The sequence below is a fragment of the Pagrus pagrus genome (assembly GCF_965226575.1).
Source record: "Pagrus pagrus genome assembly, chromosome: 12".
In the NCBI taxonomy this organism is placed as follows: Eukaryota; Metazoa; Chordata; class Actinopteri; order Spariformes; family Sparidae; genus Pagrus; species Pagrus pagrus.
In genome coordinates, this window is record NC_140196.1 from 1,561,061 (window position 1) to 1,588,388 (window position 27,328).

The following is a 27,328-nucleotide window of genomic DNA, read 5'->3' on the forward strand; positions in this document are numbered from 1 at the left end:
ACTGAAGGACTGATGTGGACTGACGGACTGATGTGGACTGACATGGACTGAAGGACTGATGGGGACTGATGTGGACTGATGTGGACTGAAGGACTGATGTGGACTGAAGGACTGATGTGGACTGACGTGGACTGAAGGACTGATGGGGACTGATGAGGACTCATGGACTGAAGGACTGATGTGGACTGACGTGGACTGAAGGACTGACGTGGACTGAAGGACTGATGGGGACTGATGTGGACTGATGTGGACTGACGTGGACTGAAGGACTGATGTGGACTGACGTGGACTGAAGGACTGATGGGGACTGACGTGGACTGATGTGGACTGACGTGACCAGTGGAACTGCTGACTGGAATCTTTACCAGCTTGTGTTTTTTTATTTTGCCGTGTACGTGAACGCTGCAGTGTCAGGGATTGTATGGCATTAATTGTTTTTAATGTTCGTGTTGGCCAAATAAAGTTTTTAAATTTGTAATAAAAATGATTCTCATGGCTCTTTTTGAAAAGCTGAAGCGAGACGCTGCTGCAGTGATACGTGAGTATCTGCAGCTGTGGAAGTGACAATCGATCGACATTTTAATGAAGACAAATCAATAATGTTGTCAGGAATAATATAAATATATTACATAGTATTCTGTTGGACCACAGACAGTCACTGTGAGTCATGAGTCTGGTTTTGTGTCTCAACCACAAGAAAGAACACTTCCTGTTTGGATTTCAGACTTCCTCCTCTGCACCAGTTTCCTGCGGAGTACCACATGGATCCATGTTTGGACCCATTTTATTCTATTTATATATAATATCGTGCCGTCTTTGAGCTCTATTTATGGAAACGTCCGTTCTGTCTGTTACTCCAAATGTTTACTGGATCAGGTTGTCATGTTTTTAATGCTGTTAAATATGGACAAGGAGATAAAAACACATTTCAATATAGTTTATTAGAGTTGTTCTACTGAAATGTTTAGTATTGTTTCCCTTCAGAATCTGAGCTTTGAAACTCACAATTTTGAGGAAAGAAATCAGGGATCCATGTTAAGACTGATTTATTTATCTCTATTTTCATACTTTTGCCACCTTTGAGCTTTTTCTATGGAAACATTCCCTCTGAACGTTCCTCCAAATGTTTATTCAATGATGACGTTCAGTAAACACATTTCAGTATAGTTTGGAGTTGTTTTACTGAATCGTTCAGTCAAAAAGTCAGAATTCTGACTTTTAACTCACAGAAATCTTTACTGTTACCTAATCAATATCATTAACAGCTCAGGTGTAGACCATCTGATCGATCACTCCTGTCTGTTTCCAGTCTCCAGGTAATAATCTGACCTCCAGCTTGCTTTGTCTTGTTGACTGTGGATCAGCTGACGTCACCGTCACGTCCTCCCTCCTGCTGTTGGTATTTTAAGACTTTCATTTCTGCTTTTTTCAGCCGAGACAAAAGTTCTTTGACTTCATGATTGTTTTTATTCTGTCTGCGCGTTTCAAACATCTTTTATCACCACAATCTGTTTTTAACTCGAGTCATCCTTTGTTTTGACTGTAAAATTACTTCTGTAAATAAACTGGAGTCAGGATTTCACCGTGAGTGAACCTGAACGCCACACGGTCCATTCTCACTCTGATGACTGAAAACACACACACACACACACACACACACACACACACACACACACACACACACACACACACACACACACACACACACACTCTGTTTATACTTCTACACTGTATGGATCTTCAACAGGTGCTGGTGGTGCTCATACTGCTTCTGTCCACAGGGGGCGCCAGACTCAACAAAAACAGAGTTTTCTTGTCCTCCTGCTTTAAATGACACACACACACACACACACACACACACACACACACACACACACACGCTTCCTGTCAGACGTTTTTCAGGAATTACTCACATCCAAAATATCTGAGGACGAGGGCAGGAAACACAGATTCACACCAGGGATGGAATGTAACTATTTACACTAAGTACTCAAGTACTGTACTTTATCACTTCACTACAATTTTGAGGTACTTTATTTGAGTATTTCCATTTTCTGCTACTTTATACTTCATCTCCACTACATTCTGGAGGCAAACATTGTACTTTTTACTCCACTACATTTATTTGATTGCTTTAGTTACTAGTTACTTTACAGATTACATGCTGCATCAGAGCCAAAGTAGCACATTTTTACATTAATTTGTATTTTTGATACTTACATATCAAATACATTTATATGGGTGACTTTCACTTTTATCAAAGTAATATTTTAACACCATATCTTTACTTTTACTCAAGTATGACTCTTGGCTCTCTGTTTGGCAAATAACTGTGTGGATTACTTAACAGTAACAGAAGAAGAAATATACAATTACTCTGTTACAAGTTAAAGTCCTCCATTCAACATTTTGACTTCTGTAAAAGTATTAAAATATTAACGACAAAATGTACTTAAAGCATCACAATCCATGTAATCAGTGATGAAATGTAACTAAGTACACTTACTGTTATGTACTTAGGTAGAATTTTGATACACTTGTACTGAGTGATACAAAGTAACTAAGATTTACTCACACATTTACTCAGTCTGGTACTTCAGTACAATGTTGATTCATTCTATAACACTTTCATTCATTTATTAATTCCCACATTTTGGTGTATTTCATGTTGTATCATTTATTTATTTGTTTCTGAGTTTGACACTTTCACTCCTCCGTGCTCGACTGCTCGATGTGTGAACATGTTACTGAACAAACAATCCTCAAATAAAATGTGGAATGAAGGAAAATGTTTTATCTTATCGTGATGTTTGAATACAATCTAATCTTTATGATATGTGTGTAGAGATTACATGTCCACGCTGTGTGTGTGTGTGTGTGTGTGTGTGTGTGTGTGTGTGTGTGTGGAATAAGGCTTCCTGGGAAATCTCTGTTTCAGGTGTGTCTCACCTGAGATCAAACAGAGAGGACGCTGAGCGCTGGAATCCTCTTTCTTTAAACCAAACACCGACTGTAACGTCCTGCTGACGTCGCCGTCACACATTAAACTACTGATAAATACTACGACTGCAGCGGTGCAGGAAGTATTTACATCCTTTACTTTCAGGGACAGTTCAGACAAAAATTAACCTCAGTCATCGTCTCCTCCCTCCATGCTGATGGAAGTCGGGTGAATCTCTTCTCATAAACAACTGAAGCAGCTGGAGACTTTTTTTAAAACAGAAAAAAGAAGCCCCGAGACCATAAACTGATCTGAGACGTTATTTACACCCTCAACATGCGGTCGAGCTCGTGCACCCACTTCTGACGAGGTGCATGCTAACACTTTTAGCTCAGCAGCTACAGTGAAGATCTGAGTTTGAAAAAAGTATAAAAAAAACTATAAAATAATATGAATGTGTACTTTGCACACAGAAAACATTCAGCTGTGAAATGTAAAAAAATGTCAATACATTTGGTTAAAAGAAACACTTTTATTTGAATATTTCATTTTGAAATATATCAGAATTGGAAACTTACAACATAAAACCCGTGTTTACTATCCGTGATCAGTGTACGGTGGCCTGCAGGGACAAAAACAGCCACTTTATCTTTCCACAGCTGTGAAGATAAAGTCAAACTCTCAGGTCAAATATTATTATCCCATCATGACTTCCTTCACCTGTGGCAGTTAAAAATAAACCTGTTTGTGGTTTTTAATCACACCACACACACACTCACACACACACACACACACACACACTCACACACACAGGTGGATCGACTCTCACCGACTCTCTACGACGACGACTTCCTGTCGTCTGCCTTTAATTTTATAAACTAGCACACAGCTGTCAGTGTTAATAGATGTATTCTTTTTATTTAATCTTTCTTTATTTTAAGACAAGTAATCACATAATTTACTAAAGTAAAACATGTAGTACGTATAAAAATACTCTGTTACAATAAAAGTCCTGCATTCATTTTTTATTTCATTTCTTCAAATGAAGCTTTTTCTTTGTGTTTGTACACGTAAACAGTGTCTCATGTCACTGAGTGTGACGCAGACACACGTTAATCAGTGTTTGTGGCATCATTAACAAATGTAACTGGGAGTGTGTGTAATGATATTAGAGTGTTTGAGTTTGCAGGGTGACTGGACGGATGTTATACTGTTGTTGATAATACAATGATGGAAAAAGAGAGGAGAAAAAAAAAGCTGCTGTTTTGCTGACAAATTATGCAAGATGATGCTGCGAGGAGCTCTCGTGTTTCCTGACTCGTTCATTATAGTTTCTGTTGCTAAGCAACCGAGCGGAGTCTCCGATCTACTTCCTGTTTATAACAGCACGCCCAGCGCACGTGAATGAACACAGGATGTGTGTTTTAAGGTGTGTTGTGTGGAAGGAGATCATTTCTGAAACGGTGCTATGGAGACTTGTTTTTGTTCACATCTGGACCAGGACTCCTGTTCTGTCCTGCTTGGTGGACACGGTCGCCTCTCGAACCCTGAGAATCCAAGATCTTCCTCACCGAACTGAGAAAAATCATTCCTGCGGCTGGCAGACGCAGAAACATGGGTGTCCACATACTTTTGTCCGGCCTCTGTCTTCCACATTGTAACTTCACTTTTGCTCCTCAGACAGTGAAACAGTGCTCCACACACCTGGTGCCCATATAAGGAGCTTCCTTCCTCCTGGTCAGAGGGGTTGATGCCAGCAGGAAGCAGGAAACCGCTCCTCTGTTAGACTGATAACGCCGCTTGGCATTGTGGGTAAACAGGGAGTTCATGTGAAGCGTTATCACAGGCAGCTTTATCAGCGCAGCAGTTTGAGCCGTCAGGTGCAGTCGTAGTTTTAGTTTAGTTGTTTTTTAACCAGACAGCAGCTGGCTGATTAGATTACACTCAAACTAACACGACTGTTTTCTTTTCATCTGAACCGCCTGCAGCCTCGTTCCTGTCGCATTCACATCAGACCTCCATCCATCCGACGGTCGTCCTCATCTAATGCAAATACATATGAATACAATTATATTCTACTCATTTAATTTAGTGATAAACAATTAGACAGAATGGCATTTTTCTTTTGTAACATCCACACTGATAGTAATGCTATGCAGGCCATCCCGAACAGGTGGCCATATAACTCATTTGTGTAAGCAGCTTATTATGACCCATATTTACATTATTCTTCATCAGCAGCCTCTCGTGGCTCCAGGGGAGCGCTGATATTGATTTATATCAGAGTATCACCGCTTGATGTACAAACTGGCAAGGCGCTAGCTGGTTAGCATGCTGACTTCAATCAATATCTCCCCAATACTTTACAAAGATGTTTTCCACATACAGTACCGTCAAAACTGTTATTTCTTCATTTTCAGTTTATAATTTTAGTTGTTTTAAACGGTTTTATACTGAAATTCAGTCGTATTGTACCTTTAACCTGCAGACAGCTGCTGGAGCTGGAGCTACTGGAAGAATAAAACACCTGGAGTCGAGGAGAGCGCAGAACCTTTGGGATTGAAAAGTGGAGGAGCTGAAATCCACAGTAAAGTGCTGTAATTCTTTATGTCACTGCTGAATGGAGGGAAATGTACTTTACTTCATGACAAACAGAGAGGAGGTGGAAAAAGAAACGACACTGCAGGATAACAGAGAAACTGAGTCTCTGGTCAGTGCTGAGGTCGGTCAGAGGCTAAACTGAACGCTGACTGCTTGTGAGTGTTAGCTAGCTCGGTGGCTTCCAGCTCGGTGGGCTCGCTTCAGCTTCTTTTTCCGAAACTCTCACACCAATGTGAGAATAAAGTGTTTGTACAAAACATGGCCTCAACACGAAGTCAAAGAAATGTGAAGAATAATCCGCAAACGTCTGCAGGAAACAGTTCGTCTTCAGCGGTCTCACCTGAGCTGCGAACAAACGGAGTCAGAAACCGCAGCAGAAGAAGCTTCTCTACAGAGCGGCTGAAGTTCTCAGAAAAACAGCAGGTGGTGCGTTTGAAGCTCAGGAAACGCTGCAGTATTTTTAGCTGCTGTTTGATGTACTTTTACAAAAATCTCATACATCGCTTTCACTTTCTTTCTCTTCACCTCCGCTGTGACGAGTGGAAAATCATCGTCGGGGCTGAAGAACAGTAAGAGCAGAAACTACGAGCTCTGTGACGTTAAAAACCTTTTATTCCACTTCATGGTTGAAGTGTCGTAAACACTGAATCAGAATAAACAGGCTAAATCTGGGTTTAATTTCATGTCTCGTGACTGGTTTCAATACTTCAAAGGATGAAAATGGATCATGTTTAAAATGTGAGTCATGAGACTTCTTCATTGATGATGATCTACTCTATGTTGAAGATGATCTACTCTATGTTGAAGATGATCTACTATATGTTGAAGATGTGTCGTTTGTCTTCTGTGCTGCAGCTTAAGAGAAAACTCTTAAGCACTCTCTTTCTCTCATTTTGACTTCACTTCCTCAGGTCCACTAGCTGCTGTAACTTAATACAACCAGCGTTTCTTCATCGGTTTGTCTGAAAACATGAAGTTTGTTCCTCTGGTTGGATTTCTATTTAGCTCCGGCGAGTGAGACCTCCATGACTCTAACAAAGTTATAATTAAATAAATGATTATTTTGTGGCCGCAGATCGTATTTATAAAATTTTCATTCGGTCTTTTTGAAAGACAATTTTCTATTTGTCAAAGCACTGACGCCGCTCTGTCCTGCAGTTACTACGGACACTTGAACTGACCACAGACACTCACAGACTCCAGTTGTGACGTTTAATGGTGTTTAGCTGAATAACAACAACATCAGTGTTTCTGCAGAAGTCCTCAGGTTGACAGTCGGTGCTCTGACAGGCTGAAGCGTGGGGAGCCGAGGGGGGAGACACCGATGACTCACCCGTTACTCACACATGATGATTTCTGCTTTCTGACACATTCAGACTTTCCGGATTTAACAGCACGTTTCTTTCTTTGGCCACGTTGTTTTTCTCTCTTTGATTGTTGTTTCGAGGGGAAAGTCCCCGTCAGACCTCCACAGACAGAAGTCCTCCATCGTCTGCCATGATCCTTCTGTAGATGCACTTAAAGGCCCGTTTAGCAGTGGTGAAAAGTAATTAAGTACAGTTACTCAAGTACTGTACTTAAGTGCATTTTTGTGGTATTTGTACTTTATTTAAATTTTCCAATTTTCTGCTTCTTTATACTTCTTGTTAATAATGAACTTTTTTACTCCGCTACATATATATATACATTTCAGATTCAGATTAATCTACAAAATATAACAAACAGATAAATCATAATATGTTATCAGAGGTTAAGATAATATAAAATAAAATAAAGGTAAAACTACACAGCAGCATATAAAGTCATTAAAATTAAGTCCACCTTCACCGGCTGCAACATTAAAGTGATGATCTGAAACCGGCAAAATTTAAAGACAAAAAATTTGGCTCAATAAATAAATTATTTTCCACTGAGCTATTTATTTATTTTGTTTTTATTTTTTTATTTGGCAGTTTAAGTCTTCCATAATGAACTAATCCAACGTGTCAGTATTCATCATCTCATAATGTGTATTATATTAAAATGGACCATTCTGCATGAAGAGCAACTGTACTTCTGGTACATTTTACCATATTTATTATATATTATATATATATAAATATTTGGTACAGTTTATTTTGAAGCTCATACTTTCTTAGTTTAGTATAACTCCAAATGCAAAACTCTATCTTGTAGTAGAGTATTTCTACGCTGTAGTATTACTACTCTTACTGAAGTAAATCCATCACAGCTTTTGAACTCTCAGTCACAGTTCATGAGTCTTTCTGGGTGATGTTGTTGAAGCTTCAAAAGATAAATGGACCTTTCTTCTTATATTAACAATAACACATTAGTGGTGACACGCTCAGCGTCACTCTGAACCACAGCAGCAGAAAATCCATGTGTCAAACTGATGCGTCTCTGGAAAGTGAGCGCTGCTCTGTGGTCGGCAGCTTTACCTGCTGGTGGTCCGCACACAGAAAAGTTTCACTTTCCACTCAGCGTCAGGAGGAAGTCAACGCTCAGGAAACCCAGCGGCGGCACTGAGAGGGGGGCAGGGTGGTGTTACAGGGGGGATACCGCCATGGTGTCCCGTGGGGGCTCAGCTGGAGGGGTGGGGGCAGTACAGGGCCGTACTTCACCAAGAAAGTTTCATGTTGTTATCACAGACGATCTGACAACGTTTGGTTTAAATTTACCTTCAGCGATAAAAATATAACCTCACAGTACCAGTGGAGAGAAAGTTTTAAAGGGACAGTTCACCCAAAAATTGTAAATCCAGTTATTATCCCCCAAGTTTTGTGCAGCATTGCCGCGTTCTCCTAAACCACTGAAGTAGCTGGAGACTTGTTTTAAATGGAAAAAAAAACAACCAAAAAAATGAAATAAAAATACTTTAACTCCATTAAATCTTTGCCGAATTAGCTGTTAGCATGTCCTGTTTGCAGGAACCTGTGGACGTACAAACAACATAACTGGATTACAGCGATACTGAAGAAAACTTAAAACATGATGTTTCTAAGGCAAGTTCTGCACACAGAGCGTCTTCGTTGAGGATTTCTGAGCAGATTCATGGAGTCATCACCTCCTCCCTCCATGCTGATGAAAAGTCAGGTGAAGTTTCTTCTGCTGAACACCTGAAGCAGCTGGAGATGATTTAAACATCAGATGTCTCCATACAGCTCGTCTGCTGCGATCACAGAGATCACAACCTGATCTGAGGAGATGATATTTACTGTCTTCACTGTAGCTGCTGAGCTAAAACTTCACAGTATTACGTTCAGTCATCTCAGGGTCCTTTTAATTGGCCCCATAGTGTTGATTACAGAGAACAGATTAAAATGGAGTAAAATGCAACATGAAGACACATTTATTTTGTTTTTTCTTCACTATCACACCTGGCCATGTAAATCTGTCCATCATTTGATTTTCTCCAGCTTCCTGAGAATCAAAGCCCTGTTGACACTTTCACCAGTTATCATGATGGAAATCCCCTTTTACCTCGCGGGGTCTCCGCTCAGATCTCCCCCGGGATATTCAACCAACTGTGCCGGGAAATCAGTGACTGTTTGCTTTAATTTAAATACCTCAAACCTGTGATTAAAGAGGAGGAAGCTGCCTCTGCTCATGACTCGGCTCACTGAGCTCGTCTGTTTACACAGCGAACGCTCTCAGAGCCGGCAGCCGCCCGTTCACCTGTCTGCAGCACTGAACACCTAACACCACTGTTCACCACCACAACCTCCCTGTGGTTGTTGTTATCATCACAGTTAATGTTGTTGTTATTATTATTTCTATTGTTGTTATTATTATCGCTGTTATAGACTTGTTTTATTGATCGAAGAGCACAATCTTCATCTAAACTGATCTGAGAAGACGTTATTCACACCCTCGACATGCGGTCGCGCTCGTGCATGCTAACACTTTTAGCTCAGCAGCTACACTGAAGATTTCTGTCACCGGGGTGGAGTCCAACACATTTTTCACTCGTTTCACGCCTGGTCACGTTGAGCAGCTTGGTCAGAGGCCTGAAGCTACAAAAGATGACGCCCTTCCTACCCCCATCAGATTTGTTTGACAACAGCAATGACTTGGCTGGGGTTAGGAGAAGACCATACTTTGGTTGAAGTAACCAGAGTTACAGAAGTGAAAAACAAATCAAACGAATGGGATGTCAACTCCAGACTCCTGTTAAGATCCCACCCAACCAACGCGTCCACCTTCCAACGTGGACTTCCAACAGTTTATTACTGATTGAAAAGTGGATTCAGATGATGATCTCACGATGCGACATAAATCAGATCTCTTCATTCTCTACACGACGTCATTCTGAGGACTTCATGGAAGATGTTGAACAACGACGGTAAAACTTTAATTCAAGTAACTGGTGAGGAGTCCTGCTGTGCGCACACACACACACACACACACACACACACACCTGATGAACCGCTGATTGTCTCATTCAGCATATTGTCTCTAACGCTGACAGCGGTGTTGTAATTTGTTTTGACAACAGATAATATTTACATTTCTGCTGAGTTGGTCTGCAGGCTGAGAATCATGGACAACACATGGACGAAACATATCAGAGACGATTAAATCTGTCCGCTTGTTTGTGGCAGGAAACAGTCTGAGGTGATCGGAGTCCTCGGGGTGAGGAAATGATTCAGAGTCGAGTTTAAATTTGTTATCAGCCAAATCAAACAGTCCAATTCAGTCACATCATATTTCTGTCTCTCCCTCTGTTAGTATCAACACAGTGCACATGTATTCAGACACAAATTCAGAGAAAGTCTCTAGAAACAGCTGTTAAAGCTGAATAACAGCTGATCCAGACGCTTCTGAGGAAAATATCTCATTCCTCGTTTCCTCGCATCTCTTCTCAGTGGGACGGATTCAAGGGAACTGGGATGTTCCCACTGTTTATACAGCGGTGAGTGGGAGCGTTTCTGCTGACTCAGCTGACACTGTGTGTGTGTGTGTGTGTGTGTGTGTGTGTCTGAGGTCGTACAGAAACAGAACGATTCAGTTCAACAGCTGGTCGGAGACAACAGGTGTCATCATGTCCGTCAGGGAGGGGAGGCGTCCCCACACAGATGTCCTCAGTCTCTGAGGCTCTCTGGGAACGCTGAGGAGCTTCACGTCTGAACCAAGTCTGTTTTAACTGACTCCTGGAGGCTTCGGGAGTCGCTGGGAGGGTAGTTTTCTCAATTTACTTGTGTCTGGTTGATCTGAAAGTGGACTAATAACACACATACTTTGCTCTGAAGAGGGCTTGAATATGGTTTCTATCTTTTCTACTTTATCAACAGTGATATGTTGTGGTTTCTTTCTTGTGACAAATGTACTTATTGTAAGTCGCTTTGGACAAAAGCGTCTGCTGAATGCCCTAAATGTAAATGTAATGTAATGTAAATGTAATGTAATGTAAATGTAAATAACAAATCACACATTCTTCATACACATTAAACTGCATGACAGTTTAATGTGTAGCTTTTTTAGAGCAGCGTACATCTCTAGGTGTCCGAGCATGAAGCTGTGCGGCATTTTAAAAACTCAGCAGTGAAGTCTGATGACTTTAGGTTGTTCAAAGTAAGATTTTTTTTTAAGATCTGTACAAGATGCAGTTCACCAACAAAACGTGGCGACAGCAGAAACAGGAAATCCTTCAGTCCTCAGTCATCGCTGACCGTCCTGCACTCAGCAGTCTGGACTGTCGACATGACTCAGCAGAGCGTCACTGTGACTCGTCACATTTCTCTTTGCTGATTTTTTCTATTGGTGACACGGTTGAGTCAGGACAGCCTCGGACGACACAAATACAGAGAAAGAAGAGTAATCAAGTCAAACACGTTGAGTGATTATTTCTTAAAGAGCTTATGTTTGAACTAAGAGTTATAGTTGAGCGACATAAAGTCTTTGATTCAACAGAAAGTCGTCATATTTTCAGGTCTTTCCAGCAGATCCAGATGTTGGATGTTATTCTTATTCTCCAGTTAGTCTGGGCTCTGCGAAGCAACCCTGCGGCATTCTGGGATGTGAACTCCCAGAGTGCACCGTGGGATTGGAGGCGTTTGACTTTATATTTACCGGCTGGAGCTCAACTTTCACCTGATTTCTCCGAGTTGAGTGTGGAAACTCAACATGACGACAGCGGCGTCAGTCAGTCTGTCTGTTCACCAGGCTGAATGTGTCGACTGACCCGTGAGTCCAGAACCAGATCAGAAACAGTGAGTGGACTCAGACTGAGTCTCTTGCAGCCTGTGAGATGATCTGGCTGATGAAACTGTCCCACGAGACATTTTGTTCTCGTTTCTAACCACTTCTAGTGAACCGAGCACAGACGACGCCAAACTTGATCTCTGAGGAGCCTTCATCACATCTCACCCTCAGATTTCACAATAAGGCGAAACTCAACTCCTCTAATCTGCTCTGTGACCTTTGACCTCCAGCATCATCGTTAGAAGTGTATGGGAACAAGAATGAAAATAAACCAGCTTATATTCATCTAGTTTCCTTTAAAAGTGCAATTTTCATGTGAAGAAACAAATTTAACACAACTGTTAGATTGACAAGACCTCCAACATATGAAGGGCTTTTATTTTGAAGAGTTGGCAATGCCTCTAGTGTACTTCCTCTCGTGCAGCTGGTTTCAAAAACAATCAACTGAAGAAGAAAATATAAAAATAAAAACTATTATAAAAAATATACCAATGAATCCATGCCTCAGGGAGTAAGTGTTGATTAAATAATATTAAATTATTGATCATGATGATGATCGTTACAGTCAGTCAGATGCTGAGTTGAAACGTATTTTTCCTGATCAGACATCTGAATTGTTTTTCAGAGGATAAAACATAAAAATGTAATAAATACAAAGAGACACAGTTTGACTGATGACAGACCAGCAGCCAGCAGGTTCCTGTGTACGGAGGACTGACACTGCCAAAATCAAAAATAGATGCAGATATTTCATTTTAATTTGCTTCTTAATTTATTAACTTTTTATTAATTCTCCTGTTCATTAACTTTCCCATTTAGATTTAAAATGTAAATCTAAATGTCTTCCCATTGCAGTTTTAAGGGTAATAAATAAATAAATGACAAAAAAAGAATAAATTAATAAATAGATGGCACTGATTTATTGAGCCTTTTATTTATTATTTTAATTATTTTCTCCTTTGGCAGTTTAAGTCCTCCACGTTCAGTTTACATTATTTTAGTTACTAAACACATTAAATAATTAACAATTACTTATAAAGATGTTCATTGCAGCTCAGATATCAGGAGTTCAGTTTCCAACATGAAAACGTAACAATTGAAAAATAAACTAACATTAAACTAACAAACAGTTAATGTAAAGTCCTCAGCTGCTCCAGTCTGTGTTTCAGCTCTCTGCTCCTCTTCCTCAGCTCGTCCTTCGTCGTCAGCAGCCTACTCTCTTCCTCTCTGATCTCCGCGATGAACTCAGTCGCCTTTTTCAGGATCAACACCTTTGCCACTTTGTCGTTGTTGGCGATCGCCGGGATCTCGTCCCTCAGAGCCATGAAGCTCATCTTCAGCTCGTTCCTGCGCTGCCTCTCCAGCACATTGTGAGTCCTGCGTTTGTCGTCGTCGTCCTCGCCGTCGGACCGTGGACTCCAGCACCTGCGGCCGCCGCTCTGCCTCTGAGCCGCCGGGCAGCCGCTCTCAGTCTTTAACCGTTTCGGTCGTTGGCTCGCTGGCTGCTGGGCGGCGTAGTTGTGCTGACTGATGTTGATGTGGGAGCGTTTCAGGACCAGCGGGGAGGCGTCCCGTCGGCTGCTGCTGTCTGACCGCTGTGACGCCTTTCGCCTGTCCACCGTCACCACGTCGATCTCTTCATCCTCCTCACCGTCTTCTTCTTCTTCTTCTTCTGAGGACAAACAAAGAAAACATTCAGGTGTCAGTGCTGGGAAACTTAACTTGGAATTTAATAATTATAAATTACCCCAAGCATCTTTTTGTGCATCGTAAACTCCAAATCATAAAGTTTTCATATTGAACAAAACACCGGTAACCGTATGTGTGTTATATTATCAGCCAGCTGATATATCGGTCACTAAGTAAGTTTTCTCACTCAGCATCTGAGAAGCAAAAAGAAATTACAGTTGTGTTTTGAACATTTTTTACTACTCTGGTCTAATTTTTGTAGTTTTGACTAAATAAATGTACTTAAAATTTCTAGACTTCAACTATTCATCCCAACGTTTATCAGATATATCTTTCTGATGGGACTTTAGAGCTTTTCTCCTCCAGAAGCACAGAAGACATTTTACAAATGTGTTCCTGCACTGAATAGTATCAAACATGATGCGAAAACTGACATTAGAGCGTGAAATTGGTGGAGTGCTCCTTTAAATGACAGATAAAACTATAAAAATACGACCGGGAACATAACAACACATAACCTTTCAAAATAAAAGCCCACCTGATTCGCTGTCACTGCTGCTGAGTGGCGGTGAGTCCACACACAGCTCTGATGTCGCCTCCATCACCGCTCCATCGCCGCTCTTCTCGCTCAGCGTGCTGTATGGAAACACCACAGACTGGTCGATGCAGTCTGTCGCTGCTGTGTGGAGGTCCTGCAGGTACCCTGAGCTCACCTGAGAGCTGATCACCTGCTGACCGGCTGCTCCGTCTGCGCTGCTGTTCGTGTTGTTGGTTGCTGAGGAGTCCCGACGGGCCCGGAGCGACGCCAGCCTCTCGGACACCACCTGCTCCAGCTTGGTGGCTGCGGCGAAGCTGCTGCTCCACATGCAGTCCTGGATGATGAAGGACTGGAGGAGGGCAGCTGAGGGGTTGCAGTCATCGTCCAGCAGGTCAGACACCGCCTCCAGGTGTTCGGCGGCGGACAGCGGGACGTCGGACAGCGAGGGTCTCCGCCTGGGCGACAGGGGAGGTGTCGGCAGCAGCTCGAACTTCTTCCAGATGTCCTCTCCGGGGCCGGGGAGGAGGTGGCTGCGTGGAGGCAGGTAGAAGTCCTCCTCCTCGCCATCCAGGAGGAAGTAGGGCTGAACAGTGTCATAGTCGTAGTCATAGTTGCTGCTGGACGTGGTTAACACCGGCGGCATTATGGCTGCCTGCATGGAGACGAAACATGAGGTTAGACTGAGCGAGTGTCACCTGACAGGACTGAGATGATGAGCTTTACTTCTAACAGAACCACATAGAAGTGTTCATCTTCACGATCTACACAAAAATTCTGTTTTTTATAGAGAAATAAAAAATCTGAGTACAGATATTAATCCAAACGTCTCAGCTGTTTCACAATTAACCTGTAAATACTTCATATTCTGTGTTTTCCATCCCCATATTTCAGTTACTGCAGCATGAACGAGTGTAGCAGATATCACCAATCATTCAGATTTTCAGCAAAATCTGAACTGAAGAGTTTTTGCATACAGGGGAGATACCATACAGCTGCAGCGCTGACTGTGCCTCAATGAATATTTAAAGGATTAGTCATAGCAGTGACACAAACATGAGTATCTTCAAGTTATTTCAAGTTAACCACAGAGCACCATGAACACTACTGTGGAGGACCGAACCTGCCAACACTGAAAGTATACTTTTTATTTCTGTATTTCTTGATGCATTTCTGCTTCATTATGCAAAAGTGTACCACTGGGTCAACGTTTCACCCAGTTATTTATTCATTTCTTTATTCATTTTTGGCAGTTTTGATCTTCCATACTCAAAAAGTGGTCCTCACTATAACTTTATAACTGTGAGAGGTGGAGAGATTCAATACAAACGAGTTATTTAACAGCCTTTAGACGCATCATCTTATCAATTTAAAATGACGTGTCTTTATCATGAGGTTATACTCTTACAAAATAGATTATGTCACATGTTTACAGGTAGGTACAAAACTTCATGCCTAAAGACTGTGGTTTAGTTTTCTATTCTTTGTCTGCTCAAGTTAACACATAAAACATGACTATAATATAAAGATCCTTCATCAATAGACGACACTTTACAATTCGGCATGTAAAAATACAAATATAAGCACTAGTAAAAACAAACAAACCAAAAAAACCCTTGTAACTTTAACAACCCTTGTAATATTGACAGGTGAGGTGTTCAGCAGACACCACCAGCCTTCACTTACCGCAGCTCAACTTTTCAAACTCTCTACAACTAAAGTGGTTTCTGGTAGCAGCTGCAGAAATACGGCTTGTGACTGCAGTAAAAACTAAATGTGGAGGTTTATTCGGCGGCTGTGTTTTACAGTGTAACCGTCACACAGAACTTAATCCAAAAAACAGTAAATTTAAGATTCTTTTATTTATAGTTGAAGGTTTTAAAGGGCGAAATATTGCTCAAATATAAAAAATCATATCAATACAGGACACTATACACTCCGGCATATACAACTTAATATTTAAAATAAATTTAAATGAGTAATAGGTCAATAAACCCCTCGACATCTCCACCCGTGTCCCATATGGACGAAAACGGTTACCAACATTCAGTGTAGATAAACGTCCAAATATAAGCTATAAACATGTGTTTAAGTTAATTATTCTGTCAGAGTCTATTAAATACACGGCGTGTTCAAATATTGACAGGTGAGGTGTTGTTGCGCTGCAAATACACGAACAGTCACCAGCCTCCAGCACCAAAACCTCTAACTCCACCTTTAAACTATAAAAATCACAGCTGTCATTAGGAGCCATCAGAATACTGTTATGAACCTACTGCAGAGGTAAATTCGGCATATTTTAAAACTGATTTGCTGATAAGTTTCCCCGGTGCAGGAGACAAATGTCCCGGAGAGCTGAAAAAGTCTGAACCGTTAATTAAAACTCACCGTTATGACTCCCACAATAAAGGTGACGGGACCGACGTGAAAACTGAGCGAAGTCCAAACGTTCCGTTAAATCTTCAGTTTCAGTTCGTTGTATCGAACAGAACCGGTGTGTGACAGACAGCTCCTCTCTCAATCAATAATCGATATCGGTGCTGAGTGGACCTCCGGCCTCTGCGCTCCGCCGCTGCTCTGGCTGAGTCACCGGCACCGGGACATTTAATACCCCGCTCTCGATTTTCCGTGTTCATCCGCTCACATGACAACTTTCGCGCCAAATGTCAACTACGTAGTAAACCAAAACGACTCGTGAGCGCGTCGGTGGCAGCGTGAAAAATAACCCAGCGCGTGCTCTTTCAGCAGCAGCTCAGTTTATTTAAAAAATCCTTCAAACGGAGCAAAAACATGCGTTAACTGCGGGAACTACTTTACTCCGCGGGTGTGTAGTGAAGCGGTGATGTGAGAGGGTGGTCCGTGAGCAGTAAATGATGCTCATGGTTCCGGGAAGTGAGGTCCAATGATGAGGTCCAATGATGAGGTCCAGAACAGACCACAGCATGACGACACACAGGGAGACTCAATAGTAACACGAGGAGTCAATAAGTAAATAAATAAACAAACAAACAAACAAACACATACATAACATTAGTTAAAAGCCAGTTTTCCACCTGTACATGAACATCACGTAAAGTAAACAGTGCAGTTATTCATGCAAATGATGAATTTACAAATCAGATCTTATTAACTGATGATTACTTGATTGATTATAATATTGATACTTTAAAAGGCACAGTCTAATCTGTTTGGCTTTTATGTAGCCTAGTGTCTTATAATTTTATAGTGTTAATGTTTATACTTATTTTAATGTATTTCGTTTTTTATCATAACCACTATATTTGATTATATTTGATTAAAACAATCAAATCAATTTCATTTCAATATGTGAAGTTTTTCCTCTCTTGAATCGAGGATCTAAGGACAGAGGATGTTGTTCACTGTAAAGCCCACTGAGGTGATGTCGTTGTAATTCTGGGCTGTATAAATATAATTGATTTGATTTGACTCATTTTACTTTTATTTCACCTGTATCATTATTTGTATTGCTTGTTTTTTACTTTTATCCTTCATCTTTTTTTATCGTAACTATTCATTTTGTTACAATTGGAGTGCATCAGTCTCTAAACCTGTTTTTGTTTTATCAATCACTTTTAAAGCACTCCGAGTTGCATTTTGACTTGTTTGAAAGGTTATAATATAGATATAAAGTTTGATTGACTGCTTGATTGATAATGTCAGACAGGATGAACAAACCTTTCATGTAGTGACATTTTTCACATTTTTAACTTTTCATTTCATTCATCATTGAATCAGTTTAATAACCAAGTTTTACATGAGGACAAACCCTCTCTGTCTCTCTGTATCACTAACGATGATTAATATCACATACATCTTTATTTCAGCTCGTTGAGTTTATAACCTGGATATAGACCTGACACAATGTCTGAACATTAAACATAGTTGTAGCAGAATAACGAACAGACTGTGATTATTATGTGATAATTATTATGTTATTATTTACACCAGACAGCAGCTTTACTCCATCACCTCTGTGTCCTGCTGCCTTCCTGACACTGCTGCCCTCTGGTGGCTGCAACGACACATTACTGGTATGCATATTTCCCCCTCCTGTTTATCTTGTTTTCAGAGATGGAGGAAGTATTCAGGTCCTTTAAAGGAGTTTTACCACTGTCAGAATACTGTGTTGCTAGTAAAAGTCCTGCAATCAAAATACTACTTCAGTAAAAGTATATAAATATTAGGAAAATTTGCTCAAAGTATTGAATGCAGTCACGTGTCCCTGCAGGCTGTGACTGTCGTTCTCTTCTGTCTGATGTCATTAGATGATTGTGACTCGGTCATTAATGTAAAAGCAGGATTTTACTGTTATTGGTTGAGATGGAGCTCATTTTGATCTAGTTTTTAATTTGTAAAAAATCTGACAATTATGAAGAATAGCTCAATTTAAGTTATTCAAATATTTAAACATGAAAGCAGTCACTGACATGAAAAAAAATATTAAAAAATGTAATAATTTAATATTTTTTATTTTAAAAATACTGTATTTAGCCTTTATTTTACCAGGAATATTCCCATTGAGATTCAGAATCTCTTTTACAAGGGAGTCCTGGCCAAGACAGCAGCATAAAGACTTTCACATATATTCATTTACAACATTATGGAAAAAAATGTATAGATAAAAATAAATCAACTGGCTAATTAATTAATCGACTAATAATTTCAGCTGTGCTTCTATAAACTGTTGAGCAATTTTATTTCTAACAAACATCATATTTCACAAGTCCTTTATATGTTCTGTGTAAAAATGTGTCATATTTGTGCCGTACTTCAGTAAACGTGAGCTTATATTAAATTACACCACATCCTTTATTTCATTTATTCCATTCTTCTGTAAATCACACATCACACATCACATGTAATGTGCCACATAAATAAATGCACCTTGTGTTTTACTGCTGCCCTCTTGTGGCTGAAATCACACTCTGCTCCACACCAGGTAAACTGTAGCATGTAGTGGCAGAAGCAGCAGTGAAAACAGTGGTTAAAAAACACAGTTCTGTGAATATTAATATTCAGGTGCTGTGTCTCAAGTCTTTACTATATTTAGCAGATAGCATACAAATAAACAATATACTTTATTATGTTTTACTAACAGGGATTGATATAACAAACTTTTTTTTGTTGCTCTCCAATATTTTGTTGCTGTTTCACCATCACCCACAATTATTTTTATCTTTTCCAGCAGTCTGCTTTGTTGGAGAATAGAATCCATCAGCAGCATCCTTTACAAAAACTGTCATATTTTACTCTAGCGCTGTGAAGCCAAAATGGCTCCACTTCTATAACAATACGCAGATCTGTGTTGTTCTAGTTGGAAATATATATTCAGAGGTAAGAGAAAGACGGTGCTCCATCGTTTAAATAAAGACATCTATATTTACATGTGGCATAGCTGCCAGCTTCGCCGTGTGACACACGGTTTTGCCTGTTTTCACACACACTCAACCGTGAGAGTTGGCAGCTATGATGTGGGAGTTGTGATATGATCATGATGATTTCTACGTGTTTTTTTTTTCTTTTTAAATCAAGTATAGTGTAGAAGCCATTTCAAACTTATTTGAAGAGTTTATATTTAAGTCAGCAAATTAAGGCTTTAGTTTAAATGTATTAATTTTAATACATGTAAGTGGTTTGTTTATGTTAATTTATTGATTAATCTATACCTGTCCGGAAGATATTTGATTGTAGGTGGAGTCTTACTTATTCAGGTCAGCCAGCACAGGTGTGTATGGCAGCCTTTTGCTTTTGTTCAGGATGAGACGAGCCGGACGCAAAATGTTTTTTGACCGTGAAATTTGGATCACGGGATACGTTTTCCTTTAGTTGTTGATGTTTTTAAACCATGGAATCCTGCTAATAAATGGACATCAACTGCAGACCTGTGAGTAGTGGATTATTTTTGAACGAAAGTGGACACGCGTCAGAACAAAGTCAGCTCGTACCATTCAGGTGGCTTTTAAAACAGAAAGGAGGAATCCGCCACTACATATAGAAACACCATTAATAGTAACAGGACATTGACTTAAAGTCAGTTCATCAAGAGGTATTCTTTGAGCTAAAGACACTTTTCTCTGGGGTATTGATTTGATAACCATATCAAACTCTTGTTGAGAAATATAACACTATATTTATCTAAAAAAGCCTCATAACTACAAAATTCAAAACAAAAACAGTCGGTTCACAGTACTGATGTTATTAACAAACCAAGTATGTGAATACAGAGTTTTGTTTCTATATGAAATGAAAGCATTGTTTCAGAGGACAGAAAAGTCCAGCATTACAGTTTGTTGATGAAAGTTATCTTCCGGGTTGTACTGCCCACTGAGCGTGCGCACTAGCGACTTCCGCCGACCGAGCAAGCTAACTTCCTGTTTAGCTCCGAGCTAACTTGACTAGAGATAAAATAACTTAACCGTGCGGCTCTTCTAGACCTTCCAAATGTTATTGGACCGAATGGCTCCGGTTCTGACAGTGAAACGAGTCGTGTCTCGGAGGTTGTGGCGCTCAAAAATAATTATCCACCGTTTTACAGACGCTTCTTTCACCATTGTTAGCTTATGGGAACAGGTCTTTTTGGGCCGCGGTGCATCACGGGACGATGTAATTACACAGTTTGGCCACTACGCATGTTTGCTTGGAAGCCTGGCGCTCTTTCTGGAGGCTTGGCTGTGAGCCGTGTGAAGAAGAAGAAGTACCGGAAGCGGTTGTACTTACTTTTCCCGTTACTTCTCGCACACGTTACCACAACATCAGAGGTCCAGCACAGCCTCCATGTGTGGGTAAAGTTGTTCAGGCGGACTTTGTTTCATACCGGACTCATCTCCTGTTAGCTACGTGTGCTAAAGTAGTTAGCGAAGACGAAGATTAGACGACAGACTGACCGAAGTGTTCGCACCGGGCTGCTGCTGGAGGAGAGTCTGGAAACATGTCTAAGGTCCAAACTCTGAGAGCTTTTGTGGACCAGAGACTGACCGCGGCTGCTGAAGAGATTCTGGAGCTGTTCGAAAGAACCGTAGCGGAGTACGAGGAGGAACTGTGCCGACAGAGGAAAGCAGTGGAGGACGTGATGAAGCCGGAGGTCCTGTTCCACAGAGCAGGTCGGTTCACCTCACGTGGACGTGATTACATTGTGTTGTGATCAGTTACAGGTGTGTTGTTTGTACCTGGTGTTTAAATTCTCATTAACAGTGAAGTGACCGGACTGTTCTACTGTTCTGATACTGTCATTATATACACTTTATGTATTATTTTCATTATATCCAAAAAACCTCAGTACATGTGTTTCCAGTCATCTCTGTGCTTCAAGGTACATTATGTAGTTGGAGCAGTACATTTCAGTCAGAATGGAAAAATCTTCATTAATAGTTTTTTTTGTTATAACTGAATAAACAAATGATCTTCAGTGTAATCTCATACTGTTTTACTTCTAAGTCGCCTCTTTCTAGCTTTGTTGCAGACCTCAGCATGTTAATTCACTTATGGAGATATATTGTATTATTTCTTCTGTTGGAGCTGGTGGTACGGCAGATGTGGTTATTAGAAATGAATAATTATTGATAGTAATTACTAAAATTGAATTAATCCAAATTAATAATCAAATCATTAAAACAGGGCACCGCCCTGGAATCAGGGACCAGTTACCAGACTGAACAGTCTCAAAATAACTTTAAATGTAATATTTGTAAAATATTTAGAATTAAAGGAGCAGTGAAGGAAATAAATCTGAGTACTGACCATCACAACCAGCAGTTACCACAAAACATGCACAGAATAATCACAGAAAAATGCTCTGTACAATATAATACAATTAATTAATGTAAGCAAACTGATCAAATCAATAATACGTCAATCATCAAAAACGTGCTCTTTTGAATGCACACGACACTGTGCCACCAAGGTAGCAGCTCTGCCACAGGTACCTAATGTTGTCATATGTGTTCAGGTGCGCTCTCAGACAGTTTTCAAACCTGGGGGGACTGTGACAAGCAGGCGCCACCTACTGGACATTAGGGTTGGTGCACTTTGCTTTGCTTACCAGGCTTTGTTAGTGCGCGGACGTGCATTCAAGCTTTGGTCTACACGTAGGCCGCTCTATTGTCGGAAACATGTGGTGAGGGTCCCAACACTTAGTGCAATCGTGAATATTTCCTTTCTGTGTTTGAATTTGTTTTCCAAAACTGCACAGTGTATCTTTAAATCAAACTTTTTCAGACTTAATCAATAAAAAATTAAAAACCTCATGGACTCTAGATGGCCGACTGAGATGCACCTATATAACATGCCTGACTTCACAGCAGAACAGCCAGTTAAAATAATTATATTTGAATTTACATACAAGTTGATTTAATATTAAAAACAACACATGTATCCTGCTCACCACGAGGCGTAGAGTCGCTCAGTGGTGGTCCACGGGCCACGCCGTGAGGAAGGCTGCTTTAAACTGAATCCTCCTCCACCTGAAACTAATGTGTGGGTACATACTGTATGTTTTACAGACATGGCTGACGTGGTGACATTGATCACAACTGTGCTACCAAACTGCCAAGGGCAGCCTTTACTGGATACACTTGAAAGCATCGGTGTGAGCTCATTAGAAGATCTGGGGTTTGTGGAGCCGGACGACCTCGAAGGTGTCTTGAAGAAAGTGGAGTCGAGGAAGCTTCTCGCTCGTGCCAAAGGTGAGTAGAACTATGTTGGTGGTACGTTTGGGTGTGTAAGAGATTCATAATTACCATCAGTTTGGATAAAAATAAACTACTGTTAAGCTTTACTTGTCAACCAACTAGCAGACAGGTTAGCCCTCCCAAATCTGGGTTTTTATTCAGCAACCCCTCCCTGACTGTGGCGCTAATGGTTTAGCGTCTTTCATCCGCTTACATGAAACACAACTTGAATTCTCATTCTGGCTGAAAACAAAGAAAAGTGCAGAGCTCGAAAGTTACAGTGTTTAGAAAACGGTAGGAAGACGAGGGTGAAACTCAACATCAGAACTGCAGACTTTACATTTTCAGGACTTGTGAGATCAGACGAGTTGGTGAGATAATCACATCAGCCATCGTTCCCCTAAATATGACTGTATTTATTACAGCATTCTCGTAGCGGTGTCAAAGACTGTTCTCGTACTTTCTATGTCTCAACATTAATTCCTGACTGATCTGTTAACTCTTCTTCAGCTCTGCTCAGCCCTGCAGAAAGAAATTACTCAGGACACGAGTCGTTTCTCAGCTCTCCTGCAGGCTTTTCTTCATCACAGGCCACGCTGCAACTTCAGCCTTGTGTCAAAGGTACAGCCATGTACTGTGTATTAAAGCACTGGTGCCATCAAACAACAAAAAATACTAATATTTCACAGACAGTATCTCTGTTATTTGTACACACATTTGTGATTTAGCATTATGTCTTTAACATGACACCAACTACAATAAAGCATTAATATCGATTCACAGCCTTGACTTGCTCTCCAGCCCTGTCCGGGAATTCAGGGGCAGGATTTGAGGATGGGACTCTCCCAAACTCTCCTGAAAGCTCACAGTCGGCTCCGAGGATCAGCACCTCCACGAATGCAGGCAAGTACAAGGACCCTGGTTGGTTTCCTCTGAACAGTTCAGGTCAGTTTGCTTCACATTACAATGCTTTAGCATTTCTGTTATCACTCTCATACCTGCAGACATGCAGAGATTCTCCTCTTAGTGACAATGCTGGAGAGAAATAAAGACTCCAACGTCCAGTTACACTTCAGTAGAGTCGATGATGTGGACAATGCTCGAATTACCACAAGTTCAACAAGCAGTGCTTCATTTGTAATTCAGGAAACACAGAGACGTCACTGTTCTGGTCCTGGAAATTAACAAAAGGAATTGAGGAGTAGTATTGTGAAAATCTTAACACCGTCCACTACACAAAGGTCAGGATTTTGTTTTATGTTTCTGTGATTCACTAGGAATGATTTTGAAATGAATGGCGCTCCCGGACGCTGTGGGCAAATATACAGATTTTGTCTGTAATCTAGACGCAGGAATAATTTGCATTGCGTTTGGTCTGAACGCAGCATGAGAGGTCCAGAGGGTTCATCAAGCAGAATCCCCTCATCACTGATCATTCCTTCATGTTGTCGTCCGACTGCACTGATTACAGCATTGTCTGTTGCAGATATAAATGTCGACAACTTGACGGCCTCCACCAGTAACAGTGACACACTGCTATCAACGCTGGACCACGACTGGCACTTTAACTTCTGCATACCTTGGAATTCGATGCCATCGCACATTAAAGAAACTCTGGAGAAGCAAGAACGTCCGTCTGCTAAAAACAGAAGAGAGGTGGTCAGGATGGTCACTGCAGAAATCCTGGCAGTGTGCAAATGCCCACAAAAGAAACACTTGAGGGAAATTGCTCGCAAGATGGTGTTGGCTTATCCCAAATCATTCAAGGACGTCATTGGGGGTCAAGTGGTAGGCAGCGGCTATGATTCCCTTACAAAACAACTGCAGTGCAGAGTGGACAACTGCAGACGAGCACAGCCAGGGATGGTGACGCCAGCCAGCTCTGGACGCAGAAGAAGACGGCAGAAGAACGTTTACAGATGTGTCAACCCTGATCCGCTTCCTGGAAACCTGGAAGTAGAACAACAGAACAAGGAAGAACTGCAGAGAATGTTTGAGAACGACGACATGGATGAGAATAAAATCGAGATGCTGATGACGGAAACATTCGCTTCTCAAAGAAGAGACGTACTCAGTGGAAATGACATGCAGACCTTGAAAGAAGAGTGGCCTCACCTCTTCGACACCACTGGACTAAAGACTCATTTCAAGCAGCTGACTGGTGTCCACATAGATGAAGAGTTTAAAGAAACCATGAGCAGGAAGTCCAAAAGAATTCTGCAGTGCCTGAAGAACCGGGACAGAGGAAGCGGTGCAGCGAAGCTCCGCTGTGAAATCCAGTCTGCAAATACAAGTGAGGAATTATATCACGCCGTGCGGATGCTGTTACTCCACTTCAAGGAAGACGAGAGCAGGATTTTTGTCCAAGTTGAAGACGCCTGCATCTCAGCTGAAGTCCGACGAGACGATCTACCTCCAAACCCATGCATTGTGCTCTGTGGTGAGTCTGACTGTACAAGTTTAATATTTATTGTCCAGTTGTCTTTATTTCTTTATCCACAAGCTGTTTTCTTGGGTTATCTTGTCCTTAAAATGGGAAGCGACCTGTTGAAGCTGAACTCTCTGTTGGTATGTGTCCACAGGAGACGGCCCGCTGACGACGGGAGTGTTCATGGTGGCGGTGGATCAAGTGGTCGTGATGGAAAGAATCTCCACGTTCCCCGATGCGATGGCCTCCATGTTCATGATGTACTACGTCATGAATATTGACTATCCTGCGGAGGTTTGCGCCACGCTGGAGTTCCTTCAGAGGTATTTTCTCACGATAACTTGTTCGCTTCAATAAAACAAACCAGGGTGAAAGAAAATGTTGGATTGTGTTTGTGGTTTTTCGCTGCGAACATGTCAGGTTCATTATTAAAACCAAAACAACAAAAAACAAAACCGTACACACAATAATAAAATTTCTCAAAATGAAGAAATGAATAAAATAAGTCACATTTTTTAAATCCGATGTTCTGCCAACAGATGTATTTTCAGAATCAACCCTGACAATGGCTCCAGAGTGGGAAACCAGGAGAAAAGAAAACGGTTGGCTGTCAACCCGAAGGTCCTTTCACTCATATCCAACTTCTCAGAGAGCGACTGAACGGGGGACAGCTGAGGTTTGTGGGACGAGGACACCGTCACTGACAATTATTATGGACACAGACTTGTACCTTTGCCTTTTTCCTATCTTACTTTCTTTTTGCTCTGAATCAAATGTTTTACGATCACGACTGATCTCATAGTTCCCGCAGAACATTTTAAGGGCTAGCTGGTTAGCATGCTAACTGTAGTAGATATCTTTGCAACACAATACACAGACATCATAATGTTTGTAATGACTGTTGATCATTTTTTTATGTTTTCAACTGAGATTCTTACGTATTGCCCCTTTAAATCATCAACATTTATTATTTTAAAGCTTTACGTTGACACGCCCGGATTACAGAGTTTATTTTCAGTGTTTGAACGTGGACTTGGACACTGGACGCCAGTTTACCGCTCGATGTTTGACGCCTGCGAGTTCGGTTGTGTTCACATAAAAGGCCGTTTTGATACAAATGTTGTTCTGTGTGTTTGATTTGACTCAGTTTACAGCTGGTTTGGGAACAGAGCCGTGAATGTATTTAGAGAAGAAGAAAGAGGAAATGTAACAAATATGTTTTTACTTTACATTCTTCTTATTTCATCATAATTCCTGGTTTGGTCACGTGCCAATGTCGAGGAACTGTTTCTGGTTCAGTGTCGTTTCTGTGACGATATAAAACTTTAAATATTCTACATTTAGTGTTTGAACAGCCGGTTATTGTTAAGTTACAGTTGTCATATCTTTGTGTTCTGTATTCAATGAGGTCTTAACGATGTTCTTGTAACGATTCACACTGTTAATGACCAAAACACTGGATTCTTATTAAAGTTACAGACTGACCAGTTTTTCAGCAGATTTATCAAAACATGATTTTCCTGTTTGGTTTTTACATGTTTATTCTCTTATTACAAAGAGACAGCACAACTTATATTTATTTTCCTGCCAACAGTATTACTACTTTTACTATGTAACTACTGTACTACTGTTTTTCCAGTATACGGTCCCATGGTGACCGCTTCCTCTGATTTCCCTCAACAACAACAAAAAAAAGCACACGTATGTTTGTCAGTCTAAATTTTTAAATCTGATCTTAAATAGTCTAAATTGTATTAATCAAGTAATGTAGCCGTTGTAAAGATTGTAAAATACATTTAGTTTTGTGTTAAACTGCAATACGTCATCAGTTCTGCCACCTCGGCACAGAAAAAGTATTTAATACACTAATTTGCTAATATACAGGAGCAGCTCTACAATATTTACATTACAGGTTCTGTAGTAGTCTTTATAATCACAATACAGCCTGTAAGTAGAAGTATTATTAGTATTAGCACAGGAGCAGCCAGAGGTAGCAGTAGAAGCGTATGAAAAAATAGCAGACCACTTCTCCAAAGCTTCATAATAATTGCCGTGTGCACAGAAGAGGCAGAAATCAACAGTGAACAAAACTCTGTCACTCTCAGAGAACAAATCTGATGTTTCATTGTGTTTCTGTCCTCAATGAAACATCATGTCTGTCCTCTGAGACAGAGTTTTGTTCACTGTGGCAGAAGCAGCCTCGTGTGTGAATCAGTGTGAATGATTTGCTCCAACAGTAACAGCAG

At 40.8% G+C, this 27,328-nt stretch overlaps 2 protein-coding genes across 5 annotated transcripts; one reads left to right on the forward strand and one right to left on the reverse strand.

Annotated features, from left to right (window-relative positions):
• Window positions 1-12,657: 12,657 nt before the first annotated feature.
• On the reverse strand, window positions 12,658-20,795 carry LOC311265973 (transcriptional regulator Myc-2-like). 4 transcript variants are annotated; one of them, XM_084368149.1, is made up of 3 exons: window positions 20,706-20,795; window positions 13,971-14,622; window positions 12,658-13,409 (listed from the first exon to the last, which is right to left on the reverse strand). In XM_084368149.1, exons 2-3 carry the CDS (start codon window positions 14,611-14,613, stop codon window positions 12,874-12,876), a joined length of 1,179 nt encoding a protein of 392 aa, XP_084224275.1. In that variant the 5' UTR covers window positions 14,614-14,622; window positions 20,706-20,795; the 3' UTR covers window positions 12,658-12,873. The 4 variants fall into 4 exon arrangements, with proteins under 4 accessions (XP_084224275.1, XP_084224274.1, XP_084224272.1 ...); XM_084368148.1 differs by having other exon boundaries at window positions 12,658-13,412; XM_084368146.1 differs by having other exon boundaries at window positions 12,658-13,415.
• A 119-nt stretch (window positions 20,796-20,914) lies between these two features.
• LOC311265972 (uncharacterized protein) lies at window positions 20,915-26,597 on the forward strand. Its single transcript, XM_084368145.1, has 7 exons — window positions 20,915-21,088; window positions 22,487-22,669; window positions 23,165-23,275; window positions 23,438-23,557; window positions 24,141-25,094; window positions 25,237-25,405; window positions 25,622-26,597. Exons 1-7 carry the CDS (start codon window positions 20,917-20,919, stop codon window positions 25,740-25,742), a joined length of 1,830 nt encoding a protein of 609 aa, XP_084224271.1. The 5' UTR covers window positions 20,915-20,916; the 3' UTR covers window positions 25,743-26,597.
• The last annotated feature ends 731 nt before the right edge of the window (window positions 26,598-27,328 follow it).

Coding starts and splice junctions, on each gene's coding strand:
- LOC311265973 (XM_084368146.1), bottom strand. CDS start 14,613: ATGCCGCCGGTGTTAACCACGTCCAGCAGCAACTATGACTACGACTAT. Junction 13,416..13,970: donor CAGCAGTGACAGCGAATCAG/GTGGGCTTTTAT, acceptor GTTTGTCCTCAG/AAGAAGAAGAAGAAGAAGAC.
- LOC311265972 (XM_084368145.1), top strand. CDS start 20,917: ATGTCTAAGGTCCAAACTCTGAGAGCTTTTGTGGACCAGAGACTGACC. Junction 22,670..23,164: donor GCTTCTCGCTCGTGCCAAAG/GTGAGTAGAACT, acceptor ACTCTTCTTCAG/CTCTGCTCAGCCCTGCAGAA. Junction 23,558..24,140: donor CAGCACCTCCACGAATGCAG/GCAAGTACAAGG, acceptor TGTCTGTTGCAG/ATATAAATGTCGACAACTTG.